An 18,231-nucleotide genomic window follows, 5' to 3' on the forward strand; every position below is an offset into this window, starting at 1 on the left:
GTCTTTGCCCTGAATGAAGGACCTTCCCAGGCACCTGGCGGCACCTCACTGGTAAGAGGCAGCGGATTAAAGGGAGGCCTTCACAGTGTCTGCCTAGTGACGGATGGGGAGAGAAGACCTTCTTGTCCTCTCTGAGCGGGTTTCAAGGGGAGGGGGTGGGCACCTAGGCAGTGCCGAGCCCTCATTCCCGGACTGGATAGGGTGCGGGTGGGAGGTAAGAGGCATGTTGTAGACATAGGGGGCTTCCTCTGCAGGAAGCCAGAGGAAGATGCTTTTTTTTTTAACATAAGGGATTCTTTTTTTTTAATTTTTTAAAAATATTTATTTGGTTGCACTGGATCTTAGTTGTGGCAGGCAAGCTCCTTAGTTATGGCATGAACTCTTAGCTGCGGCATGCATGTGGGATCTAGTTCCCTGACCAGGGATGGAACCCAGGCCCCTGCATCGGGAGCGTGGAGTCTTACCCACTGCGCCACCAGGGAAGTCCCCAGGAAGAGGTTTTTAAGGCTTCAGATTTCATGCCCGCCACACTCACTGTGCAAGCCCCACACAACTCCCTGGCCTTCTTCCCAGGGACCTGTCTGCCCAGGCAAGAGACTTTCCCCTGCTTCCAGATCTGGGGGTAGAGTTGCTGCTCCAGCTCTATTCAGGGCTGAGAAGTGGGGGGTAGGTGGTTGATTTCTTACTGCTCGGGTTCTATCTAGGATGCTGCATCCTTGCGTCATCCTTAAACAAAATTAATGGCAGTTACGATTAAGCGAAGATGAATTGATTCAGGAATAGCAGAGGAATTGCAATTCAGGACCAACAAACTATGGCAAACCATAGGCAAGTCCCAAAGAGACAAAGGCGAGGTTGGCTTTTATTAGGTTCAGGGAGGAAGCTGGGGAGTGTTGTTTTGAACCAAAGCTCATCGGAGGAGAATGGGAGTTCAGAGTCATGGTGGCTTCTTGTTGGCCGCAAGCGTGGGCAGTTCGCCGTTACTAAGGTGTGTGGAAAGCTTCCTTCTTCCTGCTGGTCATGAATATTGAGATGAGCGGGAATGCGTGAGCGCCCACCCTGCATGGCTTCCTGACTCCATTCTGAACCAGGTGTCCTCCGTTCTTTTTCACTCATGGCATCCTCGGCTGTACCCTGGTGTTTGAGGGGATGCCCCCTGCACACAGATTCTGTACTGTTCCGTAGGTGAACAAAGACCCTAGGGGATGCATGGGACTGCCGAGTAAGCAGCGTGCAGGGCCGCCCAGTGTATTCCCAGGCTGCCACTCCAGACTGAAGGTGGAGCTTTGAGGAAAGACTTAGCAGTCAGAAGGGGTGACATCTACTTGCTGTGCTGGGATCATTTCCTGATGGCTGTCAGAGACAGAAGTGATTCTGAATTTGGGAGTGTCCCGCTGTGGGGTTAATTTACAAAGGGGTGCTATATCCTGTGATGTAATGAAGGCAAGAACCTGGATGCGTTTGGTACATTCCAGGAGGTACTCACCCAGCATGTGCAGTGTCGGCGTGACCTACTGAATGCAGGCTTGCCGTCTAGAATCGGACAGAGTTTCCTAAAGGCTGACAGCTAGAAAACAGCAGGAATATCTCACTGAGTAAGGTCACGCCACTGAAGCTGTGGAAGGAATGAGGCCCCACATTCTATGGCGCCCTTGAGCAAAAGCAAAGAGCAACGCACTGAGTCCTGGGGCCAGGGGTTACTTTGTAGCAGGCACAGGCGAGGACACAGTCCCCTGCGGCAGGGAGAAGAGGCCTGGGAACCTCACCCTGTCGCCGCATTTTGCTACAGGTGGCCTGAGAATGAGGGTCTCTGCTGACGGGAGCTCCCGTGAGGTCTGCGGCCTCGCCTGCCCCGCGCGCATTGGGGCAGTGGGTCCAGTGGGCAGAAGAGGGTGAGGATGCATCCTGGTGACCTTCCAGACAGCCTCTGGAACACAGGCTTGGGGGTGTCAGCGGAGCACCAGGAACCGTGTGTGGAGACAGGCAGGTGGCACAGCCCAGCGCACAGTTTATTCAGATGGAAACTGTACAGGTGCTCAGGGACCAGGCTCGGTGCCCAAGGATGTGAGGGAGGCCAGAGGGGGGGCAGTGGTGGCGAGTGCGGCGTTTGGAGACCCACTGCCTGTGCTGGAAGGCTGGCCCCACTAGAATAGGCAGTCTCGGGGCAGCGAGAGGAGGACACACTTCACAGGTCACAGTGAGGATGAGATGAGACCGTCCAGAGTGGAGCGTTAGCCCAGGCTCGCATGGTGAGTCAACTTGTTATCTGTTTCTGTGCTGGGGAGCTCCAGGGAGAGTGAAGGTGGGAGCTCCTAAGAGGAGTTCTGTAACTGGGCCCCAGGGCTGGGTGGAGTGCCCTAGGGGAGCCGCAGGGGGGATCCTACCACCCGATCAGGCAAACTCAGCACTTCCCCCTGCCCTGCCCCGATGGCCACCCAGACCCCCCAAGTCCCCGGGCAAACATGTCCCCAGGTCCAGGTCCCTGCACCTCAGCTTGGACGGGCTGCCGCCGTATCGTCTAGCGATCAAGGGCAGTGAACGAAGCAGACCAGTAAAAGCCTGGGAAGACCTCCTGACTCCGGCCGCTGCTCTGACCGCACCCAGTGAGGCCGGGCACCCAGACTGCCTCCTCTTCCATCCCCCTCTTCTTGGCTGCCTGCCACCACGCTGGAGGAAGTGGGATGACTGGGGAAAGCTGGGGGAGACTAGGAGCTGCCCGAGGGCGCGGCCCTGGATGGAAACCCGAGGCGGTTTCACCCTGTGAAATAATGCGCCCCCCACTCAGGCGACAAATGGGACCCCAACTTGCTCAGGGTGTCCCCGAGGCAGGGCTCAGGGAGCTAAGCCCCGTCCCCCAGGGAGGAAGCGGGTCCCTGGAGGAGCTGTACCAGGACACAGGGAGGAGGTGTGTATCAGCCGTTAAAAATAATCTCTGCCCTCTTTTCTCCCGAGGAAGCCTTGTTGCCAAAGGGAAGGCTCCCGGGCCTCCACGCTGCCCAGATGCAGGCGGTGCTGAGCCTCCTGCTGCCCTGCCTCCTGGCCCAGGTGTGGCTGGTACCCGCTTCCACCCCTGGTCCCCGCTCACCAGAGGCCCAGGCAGGACTGGAGACTCTGCCAACCCCCAGGGCCCAGACCGAGAGCAGCGAGGGGGCGCGGGTCCTGCAGGAGGACGAGGGCCCCCCCTGGCTGACAGCCGACTGGCAGAAGCTCTCTGGGGAGACCTCCAACTTGGGGTTCAGCCTGCTTCGTAAGATCTCCATGAGGCACGACGGCAACGTGGTCTTCTCCCCGCTCGGCCTGGCCTGGGCCATGGCAGCCTTGACCCTGGGGGCCAGGGGACAGAGCAGAGCCCAGCTGGAGACGGGGCTCCGCCTGCAGGCCCTGAATCAGACCCTGCCCGCCGTGAACCAGACCCGGCCCCCGCGCCTGCCTGCCCTCTTCAAGCAGCTCCGAGAAAGCCTGTCCCACAACCCAGAGCTGGGCCTGACCCAGGGGAGTTTTGCCTTCATCCACGAGGACTTTGACGTCAAAGAGACCTTCCTCAATTTCTCCAAGAGGTATTTCGATATGGACTGCGTGACTATAAATTTTCGCAACGCATCCCAGGCCAAAGGGCTCATGAATCATCACATTAACAAAGAGACGCAGGGGAAAATCCCCAAACTCTTTGATGAGATTAATCCTGACACCAAATTAATTCTTGTGGATTACATCTTGCTCAAAGGTACTTTGATAATGCTCTGCTCTCCCAGAGCCATGGCTCTCTTCGCCTGTCTCTTCCTTTCCTGCTGGGCCTGTGTATGGTCGACGCCAAATGGTCTCCTAGGAACATGTTGTTCTCAGGTTTTACAAACAGAGTGAAACACACATTGAGCATGTAGGACATACCAGGCACAGTGCCAGACAATGTTTTCACTTGATGCCCCTGCCCTGGGGGCCCAGGTGCTTGCAGGGCTTAAGTTTTCTAAGCATGTCTACACAGCTCTCCTCTGACATTCTGACACGGGGAACCCTCTGGGTCGTTTTTTTTTAAAAAAGGCATATCATCTGAGAGATTTAGGGTTGCATCTTTGCTCTTTCACGCTCTACTTTTGTGTCCTGGAGCAAGTGACAAAGTCCCTTGTCCTCATATTCTCAATATAGAAAATGCACACTCCCACCTACCATAGAGATGAACTGAGGCTCAGAGACATCACATGATAAATGGCAGAGGCCAAACTCAGACGAGGGCCTCCTGACACGCTCATCCCGGGTCCTTCCCATCCTGCCTCTCTCGTGGAGGACTGGACTGGTGTGGCCACAGTTGTAGCAGGAAGGTGACACTAGGGGACTTGCAAAGCCCGGGAGGAGGACATGCTTCCAGTCAGCCAGGGCAGACAGACATTAGTGTGTAGAGTCAGGGGCCCACACGCTGGCAGCCTCCTCTGGGTCGCGTGGCTCTCTGTCAGCCAGGGGCTCCTGCCCTCAGAGCCTCACCGAACACAGGATGTGCGGGAATGTCATCATTTTGCCACGGTGGCCTCTGTTTGCACATGGTGTGCACTAGACAAAGTGGCGGTCAGAGGGCCCCTCCTGCAGCCAGGGCTGGGGACAGGCCTGAAGTCTTCTCTAGGCTGGAGCTAACCAACCCCAAGGGAGTGAGTGTAGAAGGAGGAGGTGGGTCCTTTGGGCTCCAGCTGGAATGAGTGACTTTTGTTCACTCGAACAAAAGTTCACTCAAAACACCCAGTGTTTTGTCCAGAACAATGAGGGGATGGGGGGGGGCGGTCATTAGGAGATATCTCCGTGCTTTTGTGTGTTATGCCAACAGGGTCTCTGGATGGATCCAGGTTTTGCCAGCTGGGAAAGAAGCCTGCGAAAGGCTGATCTTTGGGGAATTTATTTTGGCCGCCTGAGCTGCGGTCAAAACACACCTGATAAGGATGCGTTTCCTAGCTGGGCAGAAAAGGGGATAGAACACTGGCCCTTTATTACTTTAGCAAGAATGATGCTTTCGAGGAGGGCGGTTTCTGCAACGAGTTTCTTTCTTATCTGTTCAGGGAAATGGCTGACCCCTTTTGACCCTGTCCTCACCGAGACAGACACTTTCTACCTGGACAAGTACAAGGCAGTCAAGGTGCCCATGATGTACAGGGCAGGCAAGTTTGCCTCCACTTTTGACAAGAATTTTCGTTGCCACGTCCTCAAGCTGCCCTACCGAGGAAATGCCACCATGCTGGTGGTCCTCATGGGAAGGATAGGGGACCACCTGGCCCTTGAGGACTACTTGACCACAGATTTGGTGGACACGTGGCTCAGGAACATGAAAACCAGGTACAGCTCCCTCGTCGCCCTGCTCCAGCTCAGCGGGCCCCTCCCTACGGGCACCCACAATTTCGTTCTGTGCCCGTCCCAGCCCAGCCCGCTGCGGGCTCCCCGATGGCAGGGGCCGCGTTTGTCCTGTTTCCCCCTCTATCAGCATCTATCCCAGCGCCTGGCTCGTTCATTCACTCGGCCAGCCCTTATCAAGTTTCTCCCACGTGCCAGGCACTGGGACGCATGCACGATGCTAGCCCTCGCGGAGCTCACGTCCTAGTGATGAGAGCACCAGGGGGGTGCAGGTGGGGGCCAGGGAAGGCCTGGTCAAGAAGGTAGCGGTAAGCGAACACTTAAGAGGAAGGAGGATTCTGAGGGTACGCTGGGGGGAGAGAAGAGGTACAGGCAGAAGTGGGAAGGTGCTGGGACGGGACTGTGCTTACTGGATTCCAGGAAGAGCGAGGCAGCCGGTGAGGCTCCAGCAGCAGATGAGGTCGCAGAGGAGCCAGCAGGTGTCACCCGGGACCGTACGTTACTGGCCCCGGAAAAGACTTGGGCTTTTGCCAAGGGAGACGAGAAGCCACTGGAGCCAAGCAGAGGAGCAGTACGGCCTGTGCTGAGAAGAGACACTAGGGGTATGTGGGAGGGGCAAGGGGACCAGCCAGGAGGTCAGCGTAGCCACCTAGGTCAGGATGCTCGGCAGGTGGCGGCAGTGGAAGTAACGAGGAGCAGTGGGGTCCTGGATCTGTGACGAAGCCGGAGGTGACGGGATTGGCTAACGGACTGGATGTGGGTGACAGAGAGGGAAAGAAAGTCAAAGGTGAAGGCAAAGTTTTTGGCCTTAGCAACGGGAAGGAAGGATTTGCCATTTACTGAAAGGGGAGACCGTAGGAGGAACACGCCGAGAGGTAAGTTCAAAAGTTCAGTCGGAAACATCTGGATCAGAAATACCTATTAGACATCCAGGCGGAGATGTCAGGAAGGCAGCTAGATCTGGAGTGCAGGGTGAGGTCCAGGCTGGGGAGTCAGCAGCACGTAAATGGAAACATGAGACTGGCTGAGACGACTGGGGCAGGGGGCCGCGTGCAGAGAGCAGGGTCGGAAGCACAGAGCAGGGTCGCAAATGCTTGTGGAATAAATTTATCCACCTACTGGGGTGGGGGGAAGGCAGCGCCAGTAAGGAGTCCACGGCGATGCCTCCGGAATCCTGTCACTCCAGCATTTGGCACAGAGAGGAGTCCAGCTAAAGATCTTCAGTTTCATTTTCTCTTCATTCTTCTTCTTTTCCTTCAAATCCTTAGAACCTAGCATAGGACTCAAACATAATAAGCCTTCAACAAATGTTTGTGGGGATACATTTATAAATCAGTCTCCAAGGCATGTCATGTCCTCAGTTATATTGCAGCCCGACAGCCTGGCCCAGCTCCGAGAGAGAGAGAGAGACAGAGAGACAGAGAGACAGAGAGACAGAGAGACAGAGAGACAGAGAGACAGAGACAGAGACAGAGAGACAGAGAGAGGGATGAGAGAGAGAGGGAGAGAGAGAGACAGAGAGACAGAGAGACAGAGACAGAGAGAGGGATGAGAGAGAGAGAGAGAGAGACAGAGAGACAGAGAGACAGAGACAGAGAGAGGGATGAGAGAGAGAGGGAGAGAGAGAGACAGAGAGACAGAGAGACAGAGACAGAGAGACAGAGAGAGGGATGAGAGAGAGAGGGAGAGAGAGAGAGAGGAGAGAGAGAGAGAGGGAGAGAGAGAGGAGAGAGGGAGAGAGGGAGAGAGAGAGAGAGAGAGAGGGAGAGAGAGAGAGAGGGAGAGAGGGAGAGAGAGAGAGGGAGAGAGAGGTGGGGGTGATGAAGGGAGCAAAAGGAAACTACACGAGACATTGTTCTGGGTGCTTAACATATATAATTTCATTTACTTCTCTGAAGAACACTGTGAAATTGGTATTGGTATTTTGGCTGTACTTCACAGATTAAGACATTGGGACTTCTTTAAGACTAATTTAGTCCCAACTAGTAGTTTTCATTCTTTTCATTTTTGAGCCACAGAACTCATCTCTCTAAACAAAAAACTCCATTGTGTGAATATATATATATATATATATATATATATATATATATATATATATATATATATATATATATATAAAATAGATAATATCAGAGTTTCTCTGGCTAAAGGTAGGTAGGGGGTTGAAAATTCCCTTCACTCCCCTCCCCTTGTCCATCCCGACTCTTAAGGTTCTCCTAAAATCCGGGGGGTCTCTGTAATCTGAAAACAGCCTGGAGTCTGCAGGACTGATGGCAGCAGCTGTGTGGTTGGTTTGGGGTTGTTTTTAAAACCCAGGGAAACGGACACAAAGTGTGGCATTCTTTGCTAAAGAGAATGCGAGTCACTGGCTGGGAAATGAAGCTGGTTCCCTGAAGCTGAAGCTCTCCTCTGAGTCAGGCCATTCATTACAGAAGAACAGAAAGAGCTCTAGTCAACGGAGGGAGACTTGTTAGTGGGCATAAGCTTGGGGGAAGGTTAAAAGAAAGTGTGACCTTTTTAGTGTTCAGAATCTATGGCTTTTGTCTACAGTTCACCATTATATGTACTTGTACCACAGAAAAATGGAAGTTTTCTTTCCAAAGTTCAAGTTAGACCAGAAGTATAAGATGCATGAGCTGCTGAAACAGATGGGAATCAGAAGAATCTTCTCACCCTGGGCTGACTTGAGCGATCTCTCAGTTACTGAAAGAAATCTTAAAGTATCCAAGGTAAGTCAGGATCTTCCACTGGGGCCCAAACCAACGAATATTTTCACATACCATTTAACGTTGATAAAAGGCCAAGCTGTAGTAGAAAATTAGATTAAAATTCCAAAAGAATTGAAACAGCACCCAGGTTGGATGTCTTAAGAATTTGGAGCTACTTTTTAAAACATCTGTTCAACTAATTTAATCTCTCTTATATAGAGCTCTCTCTCTACTCTCCCAGTGCTCAAGGAGAAATTTATCCCAAAATGGAACTGGTTCACAGATTCATTCAAAATTCCATGAAACTGCACCACTTTAAAGATGAAAGAAAGCCCCAGAGGTTATCTGGCTAACGTCCCGCCCCTTGTGGAAACCCTGTCTGAAATATCCCTACAAAACAGTAGGGATTACTATCATTATCGCCTCTTATAATAATTATACAGGTCCGTCACTCACATCACATGAGGTTCCTGGACGAAAGGGCCTCTCAGACACAACAGGTGGCCTAAATACAGGCCACCAGAGTTCAGGACGACTTCAGGGACCCAGGGGCTTACCCCATGGACCACTTCAGAGCAGTACCAGGTGCTGGGAAGCTGCTACAGAAGACTAACCACAGCCCTGCCCCGACCTAGCCTGCCAGAAGGAAGGTCAAAGTTCTCAGGGGTTCCAGGCAGCTTGAAAACCTTCCAGGAGGAACACCAGCTCGGCTCAAAAATCAGTAGCACAAAGTACATGCTAAATAAGTATCTGTTCATTGGATGCATGTGTGCATGAAGTGGCCAGCCACAGAGTCCCTGGGTCCCTACCCAGAATGAATTTCACAATCGGTTCCTGGTGTCTCCTGGTATTTTGTGGGCTTCTAAGGCAGTCGCTGGGGCAACCTCAGACCATTCCTCTCTGCGCAGATGAGCCCTGTACCACTCAATCCTGACAGCATGGCCCCGTGGGTAGGACAATAACACAGAATGTCCAGGGGCTCAATTAATTCCCTCACCTCCACTGGCACACAAACGGCCGTCCATGTATTTCCTTTTCCAGGTTTTACAAAGAGCGATGATTGAGGTGGATGAAGAGGGAACAGAGGCGGTGGTGGGAACCCTGTCAGAAATCACTGCTTATTCCATGCCTCCCATCATCAAAGTGGACCGGCCGTTCCACTTCATCATCTATGAAGAAACCTCCAGAATCGTGTTATTTCTGGGCAGGGTGGTGAATCCGACTCTCCTGTGATTGATGACATGCGCGAGTCCTTAGAGCCACAGCAGACGCTGGATCTGAGGTGTCTGAACTTACACAGGACACTGGCACTGGGTGTCGCGCCCTTGTCCTCAGATGCTAGTTTGAGCCATCCTTAGATAAATCTGCGTATTAAATTCAAACTTATTTTAAGGAGATGTTTGTACAAGCTGTCTGGTATTTTAAGCCTGTTTCTAAGAGCCTTTGTTATTGACTAAAGACCATCTTGGTATCTGGACTTAAAACTATGGTAGATCAAAACTCTATTTCAAGACGAAGCCTTTGGGAAGAAGACAAGTACACATTCTCCATGGGTCATGAGCTTGGCTCTCTTTACTTCTCCCTAATGCAAATTAGTGTTTTATTTTTAACCTACTATAGAATCATTTCTTGGTGACTAAAATTAGAAGAAAATAGCCGTGGTCAGTCCTGCTGCAATGTGGCTCCACCCACTCCGTGGAGCCGTTAACTGAGCCACAGATCATCCAGTTCAATTCCTTCGTTTTACAAAGCAAAGAAATGGGAAACCGGAGAGAGGGCCGCAGTATGGCTTTCGTGGGCCCCAGGCACTTTTGTCTTCACAGGCTCCTCCCTCTGTAAAAATAAAATATATATGTGTGTGTATAATAGAAATTATATTTTATGACTGCACTGGTATAAAGATGAATATACTCTGGGTTATATCTGTCCTTATACCAGTGCAGTCAAAGCATGGAACTTGCTTGTTGCAAGAAGTAAAACATATTCATGGGCCCCTAAAAGTATCGTGGGCTTGAGGCACTGTGCCTACGGCATCTCAGAGGAAGGAAAACGTCACCCAGTGGAGCAATGGCAGAGTCAGAAGCCTGCCTCTCCTGACTCCAGTCCCCAAGCCCATTTCACTCTTCTTTCTGTCTACAACATCTGATGGGGTCCATCCACTTCAACAGGCAGCATGTGCTCACCTCTCAGTTACCCACTGTGGCTAGACGGAATATAAGCATGGACTTTGTCCCAAGGTTCAAAGAAAAACAGCAAATACTTTCTCAGCCAGTCATTTTCTGTTATATAGACAAGAAAATATTTTAGGAGTAATTTCAGAGAATCGTGAATAGAGTTAACTAATCTTGGAATGTCAACTATGTTGACTAACGGCCTAATTGGGTTTTTATCTGTTTGCTATCCAATTTAAATATACTTAAAATTAATGTATTGATTAGTCATCTTATTACAATAAGTCAGAGTTATGTAAATAGTACTTAATGTGAATAGGTAATAATAATAAGCAGCAGTCTAGAGACTAACTCTTCATCATTCTAAAACCTGGATAGGAGTTTATTCCTGTATTCCCTGCCAAGGGCACTAGCTGACATTGGTAAGCCAGGCGACTCTAGAGCCTAGAAAGAAACAAAAATAGATGACTAACTGCAGTTGGCATTCTTAAGTGAGTTGTTAGTATTCAACTAATGAGGTCCATTTATGGAAACATAGCAGAAAGAGAAATAAAAGAGGGCTCAAATTACCCATTTTTAAGAGATGAAATCTAAAAATGAAAGCCTATGAGAACACAATACCCTCTGAAATAAATATGGCCAAACCCAGTTATAAAAAAGGTTCATTATTATCAAAGGATTCATAGAACATACATATCAAACTCTCCCCTTATCTCTGCACATATTTGCACAAAACAATGATGGCATAACAATGATAACTGACATTACTCTTTAAGGTAGAAAATGGCCCTATTCGCTATAAAAAATTAATATTTCCCCACATATGCTTGAAGAAGCTCCAAGAACACTAGGTTTCAGATTTTCTAAATATATATGCATGGTGAAAAAATGCAGACCAATGAAAAATGTACTTAATCTTACAAAAAAATTCAAGGTTTCAGCTGAGGGGGAAAATTCTGAGCATTGTAACAATGCTTCACTATATTTAAGTGTCAGGTTTTAAAAACTGTTCCTACACACACACACACACACACACACACACACACACTCTCTCTCTCTCTCTGTCTCTCTCTCACACACACACATGCTATATAACAACTGAGAACAGATTACTGACTTAGTTGAATTCATTTCATCTTCACTGTAAAACCACTAGGGCCAAGCTAAAGAGACTGTTCCATTTCAATTCAAATATTTCACATATGTCCACTAACTGCAGGCAAAATGGACTTACTCCTCCAGAATAAGGTGTCTTTATAAAGCTCAGGAAATCAAGTAACGGAAATGACTTTTAAATGTGTATGAGGTTATGGAAGAAAAGCTCTATATGTTCCTCTGTATTAAGTAAAATGCTTTTTGCCTTCTCCATTTCTGCCAGTAAAGTTGATTCTACAGGTCTATTTTTTTGCTTATGACGCTAACTAGTGAAATTTTGGAACATGTCCTTAAAACTGCAAGTTTCCACAATTAACAGATAGAGATGTCCTTATTTCTCTGCAGCTACAGATGGAGGGAGATCTTTCCTTGTCACACAACTGGTTTAGAGGAACTATTTGATAAGTTGTTAAACGAAGATCTGTTATAAGAGTATGTCTTGTTTCCAGTGTAAATCGAGATATATGTGGATACTCATAACTGTCACCAATTTGTTTCTTACTGTTTTTACATATCTGTCCTTGGAAGTATAGTTTTAACAAATATTTCAGTGACTTTAGAAATTATCATGTTCTGTGGAAAAAAAAGGAAACCTCCAAACATAACGTTAATTGACTGTCTTAATTGATAATTTAGTGCCTAAGACTGCAGCTGACTTCTGTAGATTTCTGAGCTCTATAAGCAGTAGTGACTTTTCTCTGTCAAATTGTTTTCCTCTTCTCCCACATGCATGGTGGAAAATAAAAAGTTCCTAACTCTGCTAAATTTATTTTTGAACAAATAAACTGAAATTCTCCATTCTTTCAAGTAACAGAGTCAACGTGGACTATGAATCAAAGTACTAGAAAAACTGACGCTGTTCTGAGGTCCATTACATACGCCCAATACTCTCTCCTAGATCATAATGTATTCAGTTCCACGTTAGTGATGTTAGTAGGAGACGTCACTAAAATAGTTAAATGAAATCCACAAAGAATACATGAATTAACCAGTACTGTCAAGCTTCTCATACCTACTCAATTTTTAATTACTGACAAAATGAATGGTTGAACAATTCCATTTACCTGACTGTCCTTAAATGAAAGGTATGAAGAATCACTAAAAATACCCAAAATAGGGCTTCCCTGGTGGCGCAGTGGTTGAGAGTCCGCCTGCCGATGCAGGGGACACGGGTTCGTGCCCCGGTCCGGGAAGATCCCACATGCCGCGGAGCGGCTGGGCCCGTGAGCCATGGCCGCTGAGCCTGCGCGTCCGGAGCCTGTGCTCCACAACGGGAGAGGCCGCAACAGTGAGAGGCCCGCGTACCGCAAAAAAAAAAAAAAAAAAAAAAAAAAGCCAAAAAGGAGGCCATATGTAACGAAAGGGGGAAACAAACAGCATGAAAGCCTCACACTGAGTAGCTGTCCCCTGGGTAATATATAGTTGATGTCCGTGCGCTTTTCTTGTTCATTACTTAAGAATGAACTGTCTTTAATTACAGAATAAAAACTGCAGGAAAGTATTTAAAACTTTTTTCACAAACACAGGTATCTCATTAACCTATGTTTTATTTTGAGTAAATTCATTATTCATTATTTCACATTATAAAAAGTAACCACACGCATATGCATTCACAAATTAGATCATCTTTATCATACATCAGTATATTTTAAAAAAACAAATATTTTCTAATAACAATATAGTTATATGCTGATTGCATTTTGAAATAGAGAAGCTGACAATAGCTTCATACAGTATATCTCAAGAACTGACATTTTTAAAATTAAGAACTGAATATATTCCACAGGCAAATGTTGATGGAAATATTAGCATTAGTACAAATATATGCTGTTGACATAGCTTAAGCATGATAGCTTGGAGTAACAGCTGATTCAAACTAGAGTCATCATTTTTAATTCAGTAAGGACAAGTACAATCTAAAATGTAAACAAAGTATTTATAAAATAAATTCTTCTAGGAAATAAAGGAAATCATCAATCTGTTATTTTTAAGGTAGTTGTAGCTAAAAGTTATCAGAAATCTTTGTAGAATTTTCATTGCCAAATTTTAATTTCGGAATGTCGAGGTACAACATCTTGTCATCACAATCATAGGACTGATATAATTTCGGACAGCTGTTTGTACCCTGTTACAGTGTGACTTTTCAACTGGGCTTGGAGATTTGTGAGAAAATGCAGTGTCATTCTTACTCCCAAGTCCCCCTCCAAGTGATTACCTAGGCGGGGCAATTTCAGTTGATTTGGACCTTTCAATTTGTAAATGCTAAACTCTAGAACAATTAAATAGATGGTTTCCTGCACAAATAAATGCAGACTTATCTCTTTTGTAGCAGTAGTTAAAGCACATACCTAAAGTTGTGTTTCATTACACTTCACTATAACATTGGAATTCTGTAACCACATTATTATTCAAGAAATATATATTATACCTCCTAGGGAATATAATTTCAAACATGGAACGTTTAACAACACCAGCTGCCATTATGTATCTCTCTCTTTCCCATTCATTAAAAAAAAAAAAAAAAAAAGCCCGAGCCATTGCTTTAGCTTTTGTCCATCGATCACGTTATCTCCAGTTGTCTTTGTTCTGCCTCCTTCAAGCAGATGATTTAAGGATTGGATTTTCTGGATTTTCTTTGTCAAAAGGAGGAAAGAAAGAGAGAAGAATGAAAGAGAGAAGAGAGAGAGAAGAAGGAGAAGGAAAGAAAAAAAAAAAGAAAACAAAACATGAAAATTTTTATCCACATAATGCTTACAAAGTAAAGAAATAGATATAATCTACTTTGAATAAACCTAATATATGAGAACGGTGAATTACATATTAAAGATCACTTGGAATAACCCTTAACTATTAAATCCTATGTGCATCTAACATAGCATTCAATTCAATTCATACTTTTCCTACGTTTTTCACTTTCTATAACCATAACAGAAATTAACACAGCCTAAAAATATATCAATTGTCTGGCCTTGAAAGACATAAGATATGATGCATTCCGTACTTCCTTTAAGACACTGATATTCCTAAATACCAGATGTGTCATCTCCACGATACTGTAAAGCTGGAGAATGTATTGCATAGAATTTTTTTGAGCAGCAAAAACTGAGATAATTAATAGTTTCTGAAATCACTTCATAGGTTTATTTGAAGAAAAAAAGGATAGATTTTCATTTGGAGATGGCACTGAATGGTGGATAATACTCCACAGAAACATGAGCAATGTAGATATCAATCATCTATTTCAGTTATGTGGCGGTGTGCATACATGAGAAAGTCCGAATTAGAACCACATAACATGGAGAGAGAGTTGTGGACCTGCAGATTCAGTTACACACTGATAAAGCAGCTGCGATACCAATATTCCTCCTTCTTCAGAATATTCAGGAAAGAAGAAACAAACTGCTGTGACTTGTTAGCAGAGTGTTTGTCTCTAGATGCATTTTTTAAAACAATCAATTATAGATATAACTGATTATATGATTATTTATATAATTATGTATTACAAATATCGAGCAAGAGAAAATTCAGTCAATAAAAAGGAAAAACATGCTCAACAACGAAAAAACAGATAAAGATAGTAATCTGAAATAAAGGAGAGCTAGTATAAATATATTAGGCTTCAATGGTCTTTACTTATCAAAAATGCCTATTGCATTTAGAAGGATAAGTTGAAAAGAGAATGAATTGCATTCTGATGTTATTAAACGTGTTCTTCAATAGAAGAATTCCAGGGCAATCTTTTGACAGGAAGAGGGTCAAGGGTGATCGAGAGGAAGGATTTCAGGATGCCAGAATGGAAGGCGCCTCAGAGGATGAACTGTGAGCCTTGCCCTGTCATTTCGCGGGCACACCGAGGCCCAGAGTGCTCACTGGAACTGCCACGGGAACCAGGGCGTGAGGCTCCAGCTCCGTGCTCTCCATAGACCATTACCCTGTCCTGCCTCTATTTTGAGACTTTAAATGGAACTCCCACAGTATAATCATTAGAGCAATAATTATATGGCTAAGAGATTCTCTGTAAATAAAAATATCTTCTGTATTAATACTACTAACCTGTACTATCAACATTATTTTTTCTATTTACTATTACTTTTTTCTATTATGTAGTCCTACTCTTTCCTTGAGCTCTATTCAATAAATGTATTTCTAAGTTCTGAATGAATTTTGAATACATCTATATTTGTATACACCAATGACCAATTAAAATTTTTGAACAAATTATAATACAGTTCAGTTCCTAAATGGGACTCCAGTGTGGAGTTTCTGCAAAAAGATGCACATCAGAAACTTAATAATAGAAAATATTCATGAATTAAGTGAAATATGTTTAAAAGAAAGTCTGAATCCTGTTTAAATTCTCTTCTAATCAGAAGATTCACATGTCCCATATGAAAGAGGACACGTGTAACTATAGTTTGGGTATTTTGGATGAATCACTTCTACCTGGATACAACCTCTCGTCATGGAGATTTCTTTTTGGCACTACCCTCTTAAATGTTTAACCTAAAAGAAACAAAGGCTTCGACAATTCAAACAAGATCCAAATGGTGCATAAAAAGGAACCACAAGGGGAAAAGGAGAATAGAGGCCCTTTATGACCTTTATAACTTTAAGGAACAAATGTTGTCTGTAGAATCTCTAGCTTATTGGACCCACAACTCTGGATTATATGCTGCAGTAATATTTCTTAAGTGGCATCAGTTACACCCATCCCTCTGAGCACTGGGTGATTCAATGCTGTGTACTTAAGCTAGTTTGTTTAAACGAATGCAATTACACTCAGAGTCTTCTCAGAGCTAAATTTCCTGAATGCAAATATTTCACAGAAAAATAAACAGACCTCAGATATTAGTGGGAACCATTTAAAGTTTCTTGTCAACTTCCTAAGGTTACAATGTCTTTGCCACATATAAATTATCATATATAAAGTATCCGATGTAACAGTGATAATAATAATCCCTTTTAATTGATGACACTGCCTCATTACAGACGTCTTCTATTCTTCGGAGAAGTATTTAAGTGGGAAGGAAAGTACACTGAGAAAAGAACAGAATAAAACACTTAGCAGTACATCACTGGATTACTTACAAGGTAGCCTTCCGTGGTTGTGTATCTTTACTTCCACTGCTCTTGGGATCACCTGAGTTACCTGTCCCTCGGGAGGTGCTAGGCAGGGGAGTATTAGAGGAAAAGGAACTGGGAGCACTGCCAGCATTACGAGTCCAGAATGAATCATCTGAAAGTAATACGTGTACAGTCAACCAGACGGAATATACTTAGAGAGATGTGAACCTTAGAGAAGGTTAATGATAACTGACTTTGTTTCCCTTCTTTTAAAGTCAACTTTATTAAGGTATAATTTATATACAATAAATTGCACGAATTTAAGGTTCTGACATCTGTATACACCCATGAAGCCATCACCACAATCAAGAGTGAACACACCCATCACTGGATGTTTGTTCCGCCTCCTTGTCATCCCTCCCTCCACCCCCCTCCCCCACTCCAGGCAACCACGGACCTGCCTCCTGTCACTACAGATTAGTTTGCATTTTATAGAATATTGTATAAATGGAAACATACAGTATGTATGCTTTTTTTGTCTGCCTTCTTTCATGCAGCATAATTATGCTGCAATTCATCCACATCAATACTTCATCCTTTTTATTGCTGATTGGTATTCCCATTGCACAGACATGCCAAAATTTGTCTATCCATTCTCCTACTGACAGACATTATGATTTTTTTTCCAAAAAATTGGTAATCTATTACAAATAGAGCTGCTATGGACAATTGTGTGCAAGTCTGTGTATGGACATATGTTTTAATTTCCCTTCAGTAAAAGTCTTGGAATGGAACTGCTGAATCACATAGTAAGTGTATATTTAACTTCATAAGGAACTGCCAACCTGCTGTCCAAAGTGATTAGACCATTTTGCATTTCCAACAGCAACATATGAGAGTCCTGGAAAGTTTCTCCACCTCCTCACACATACTTGATATTGTGAGTCTTTTTAGTCATTCTAGTGGGCGTGAAGTGGTATCTCCTTGTGTGTGTGTGTGGGGGGGGTTACTCATTGCTTTAATTTGCATTTCTTAATGGTTACTGATCTTAAGCATCTTTTTACTTACTTATTTGTATATATTCTTTCATGAAGTGCGTGTTCAAATTTTTTCCCATTTTAAAATCAGTTGCCTGATTTGTTTTAAAGATCTTTGTATATTCTTAAAACTAAAAATAGAACTACCATATGATCCTGCAATCCCACTCCTGGGCATATATCCAGAGAAAACCGTAATTCGAAAAGATACAGGCACCCCAATGTTCACTGCAGCACTATTTACAATAGCCAAGACATGGAAGCAACCTGAATGTCCATCAACAGAGGAATGGATAAAGGAGATGTGGTGGAATATAGAATATTACTCAGCCATAAAAAAGAATAAAATAATGCCATTTGCAGCAACATGGATGGACCTAGAGATTATCATAATAAGTGAAGTAAGCCAAAGAAAGATAAATATCATATGATATTGCTTGTATGTGGAATCTAAAAAACAAGATTCAAATGAACTTATTTCCAAAGTAGAAAGAGACTCGCAGACATAGAAAACCAACTTATGGTTACCAAAGGGGAAAGGTGGGAAAAGGGGGGGAGGGATAAATTAGGAGGTTGGGATTAACATATACACCCTGCTATATAAATAATAAAATAGATAACCAACAAGCAACTACTGTATAGCATAGGGAACTATTCTCAGTATTTTGTAATAACCTATAAGGAAAGAGGACCTGAGGCAGAATATATGTATAACTGAATTGCTGTGCTGTGCACCTGAAATTAACACAATATTGTAAATCAACTATA

At 44.9% G+C, this 18,231-nt stretch overlaps 2 protein-coding genes across 9 annotated transcripts in view; one reads left to right on the top strand and one right to left on the bottom strand.

The window, feature by feature from the left end:
- SERPINA10 (serpin family A member 10) lies at nt 1-12,154 on the top strand. 2 transcript variants are annotated; one of them, XM_067726713.1, is made up of 5 exons: nt 1-51; nt 2,957-3,724; nt 5,040-5,313; nt 7,907-8,057; nt 9,078-12,154. In XM_067726713.1, exons 2-5 carry the CDS (start codon nt 3,001-3,003, stop codon nt 9,267-9,269), a joined length of 1,341 nt encoding a protein of 446 aa, XP_067582814.1. In that variant the 5' UTR covers nt 1-51; nt 2,957-3,000; the 3' UTR covers nt 9,270-12,154. The 2 variants fall into 2 exon arrangements, with proteins under 2 accessions (XP_067582814.1, XP_067582822.1); XM_067726721.1 differs by having other exon boundaries at nt 15-51; nt 2,953-3,724.
- Nucleotides 12,155-12,897: 743 nt separating this feature from the next.
- Nucleotides 12,898-18,231, bottom strand: part of PPP4R4 (protein phosphatase 4 regulatory subunit 4) — a 120,229-nt gene continuing 114,895 nt past the window's right edge. For 6 of the 7 annotated variants that reach the window (XM_067726754.1, XM_067726734.1, XM_067726763.1 and 3 more), the window contains 2 exons: nt 16,451-16,598; nt 12,898-13,995 (listed from right to left, as the gene is read on the bottom strand). In XM_067726754.1, the coding sequence (XP_067582855.1) occupies nt 13,971-13,995; nt 16,451-16,598 (173 nt within the window). In that variant the 3' untranslated portion in view covers nt 12,898-13,970. The remainder of the gene's footprint in view (nt 13,996-16,450; nt 16,599-18,231) is intronic. The other variant, XM_067726744.1, reaches the window with a different exon arrangement.

The sequence above is a fragment of the Pseudorca crassidens genome, chromosome 1 (assembly GCF_039906515.1).
Source record: "Pseudorca crassidens isolate mPseCra1 chromosome 1, mPseCra1.hap1, whole genome shotgun sequence".
Lineage (NCBI taxonomy): Eukaryota > Metazoa > Chordata > Mammalia > Artiodactyla > Delphinidae > Pseudorca > Pseudorca crassidens.

Bases quoted from the DNA above. Each gene is read 5' to 3' on its own strand.
- SERPINA10 (XM_067726713.1), top strand. From the start codon at position 3,001: ATGCAGGCGGTGCTGAGCCTCCTGCTGCCCTGCCTCCTGGCCCAGGTG. The intron at 5,314-7,906 runs GTACAGCTCCCT...CTTGTACCACAG, and splicing joins CTCAGGAACATGAAAACCAG to AAAAATGGAAGTTTTCTTTC. The intron at 8,058-9,077 runs GTAAGTCAGGAT...TTCCTTTTCCAG, and splicing joins GAAATCTTAAAGTATCCAAG to GTTTTACAAAGAGCGATGAT.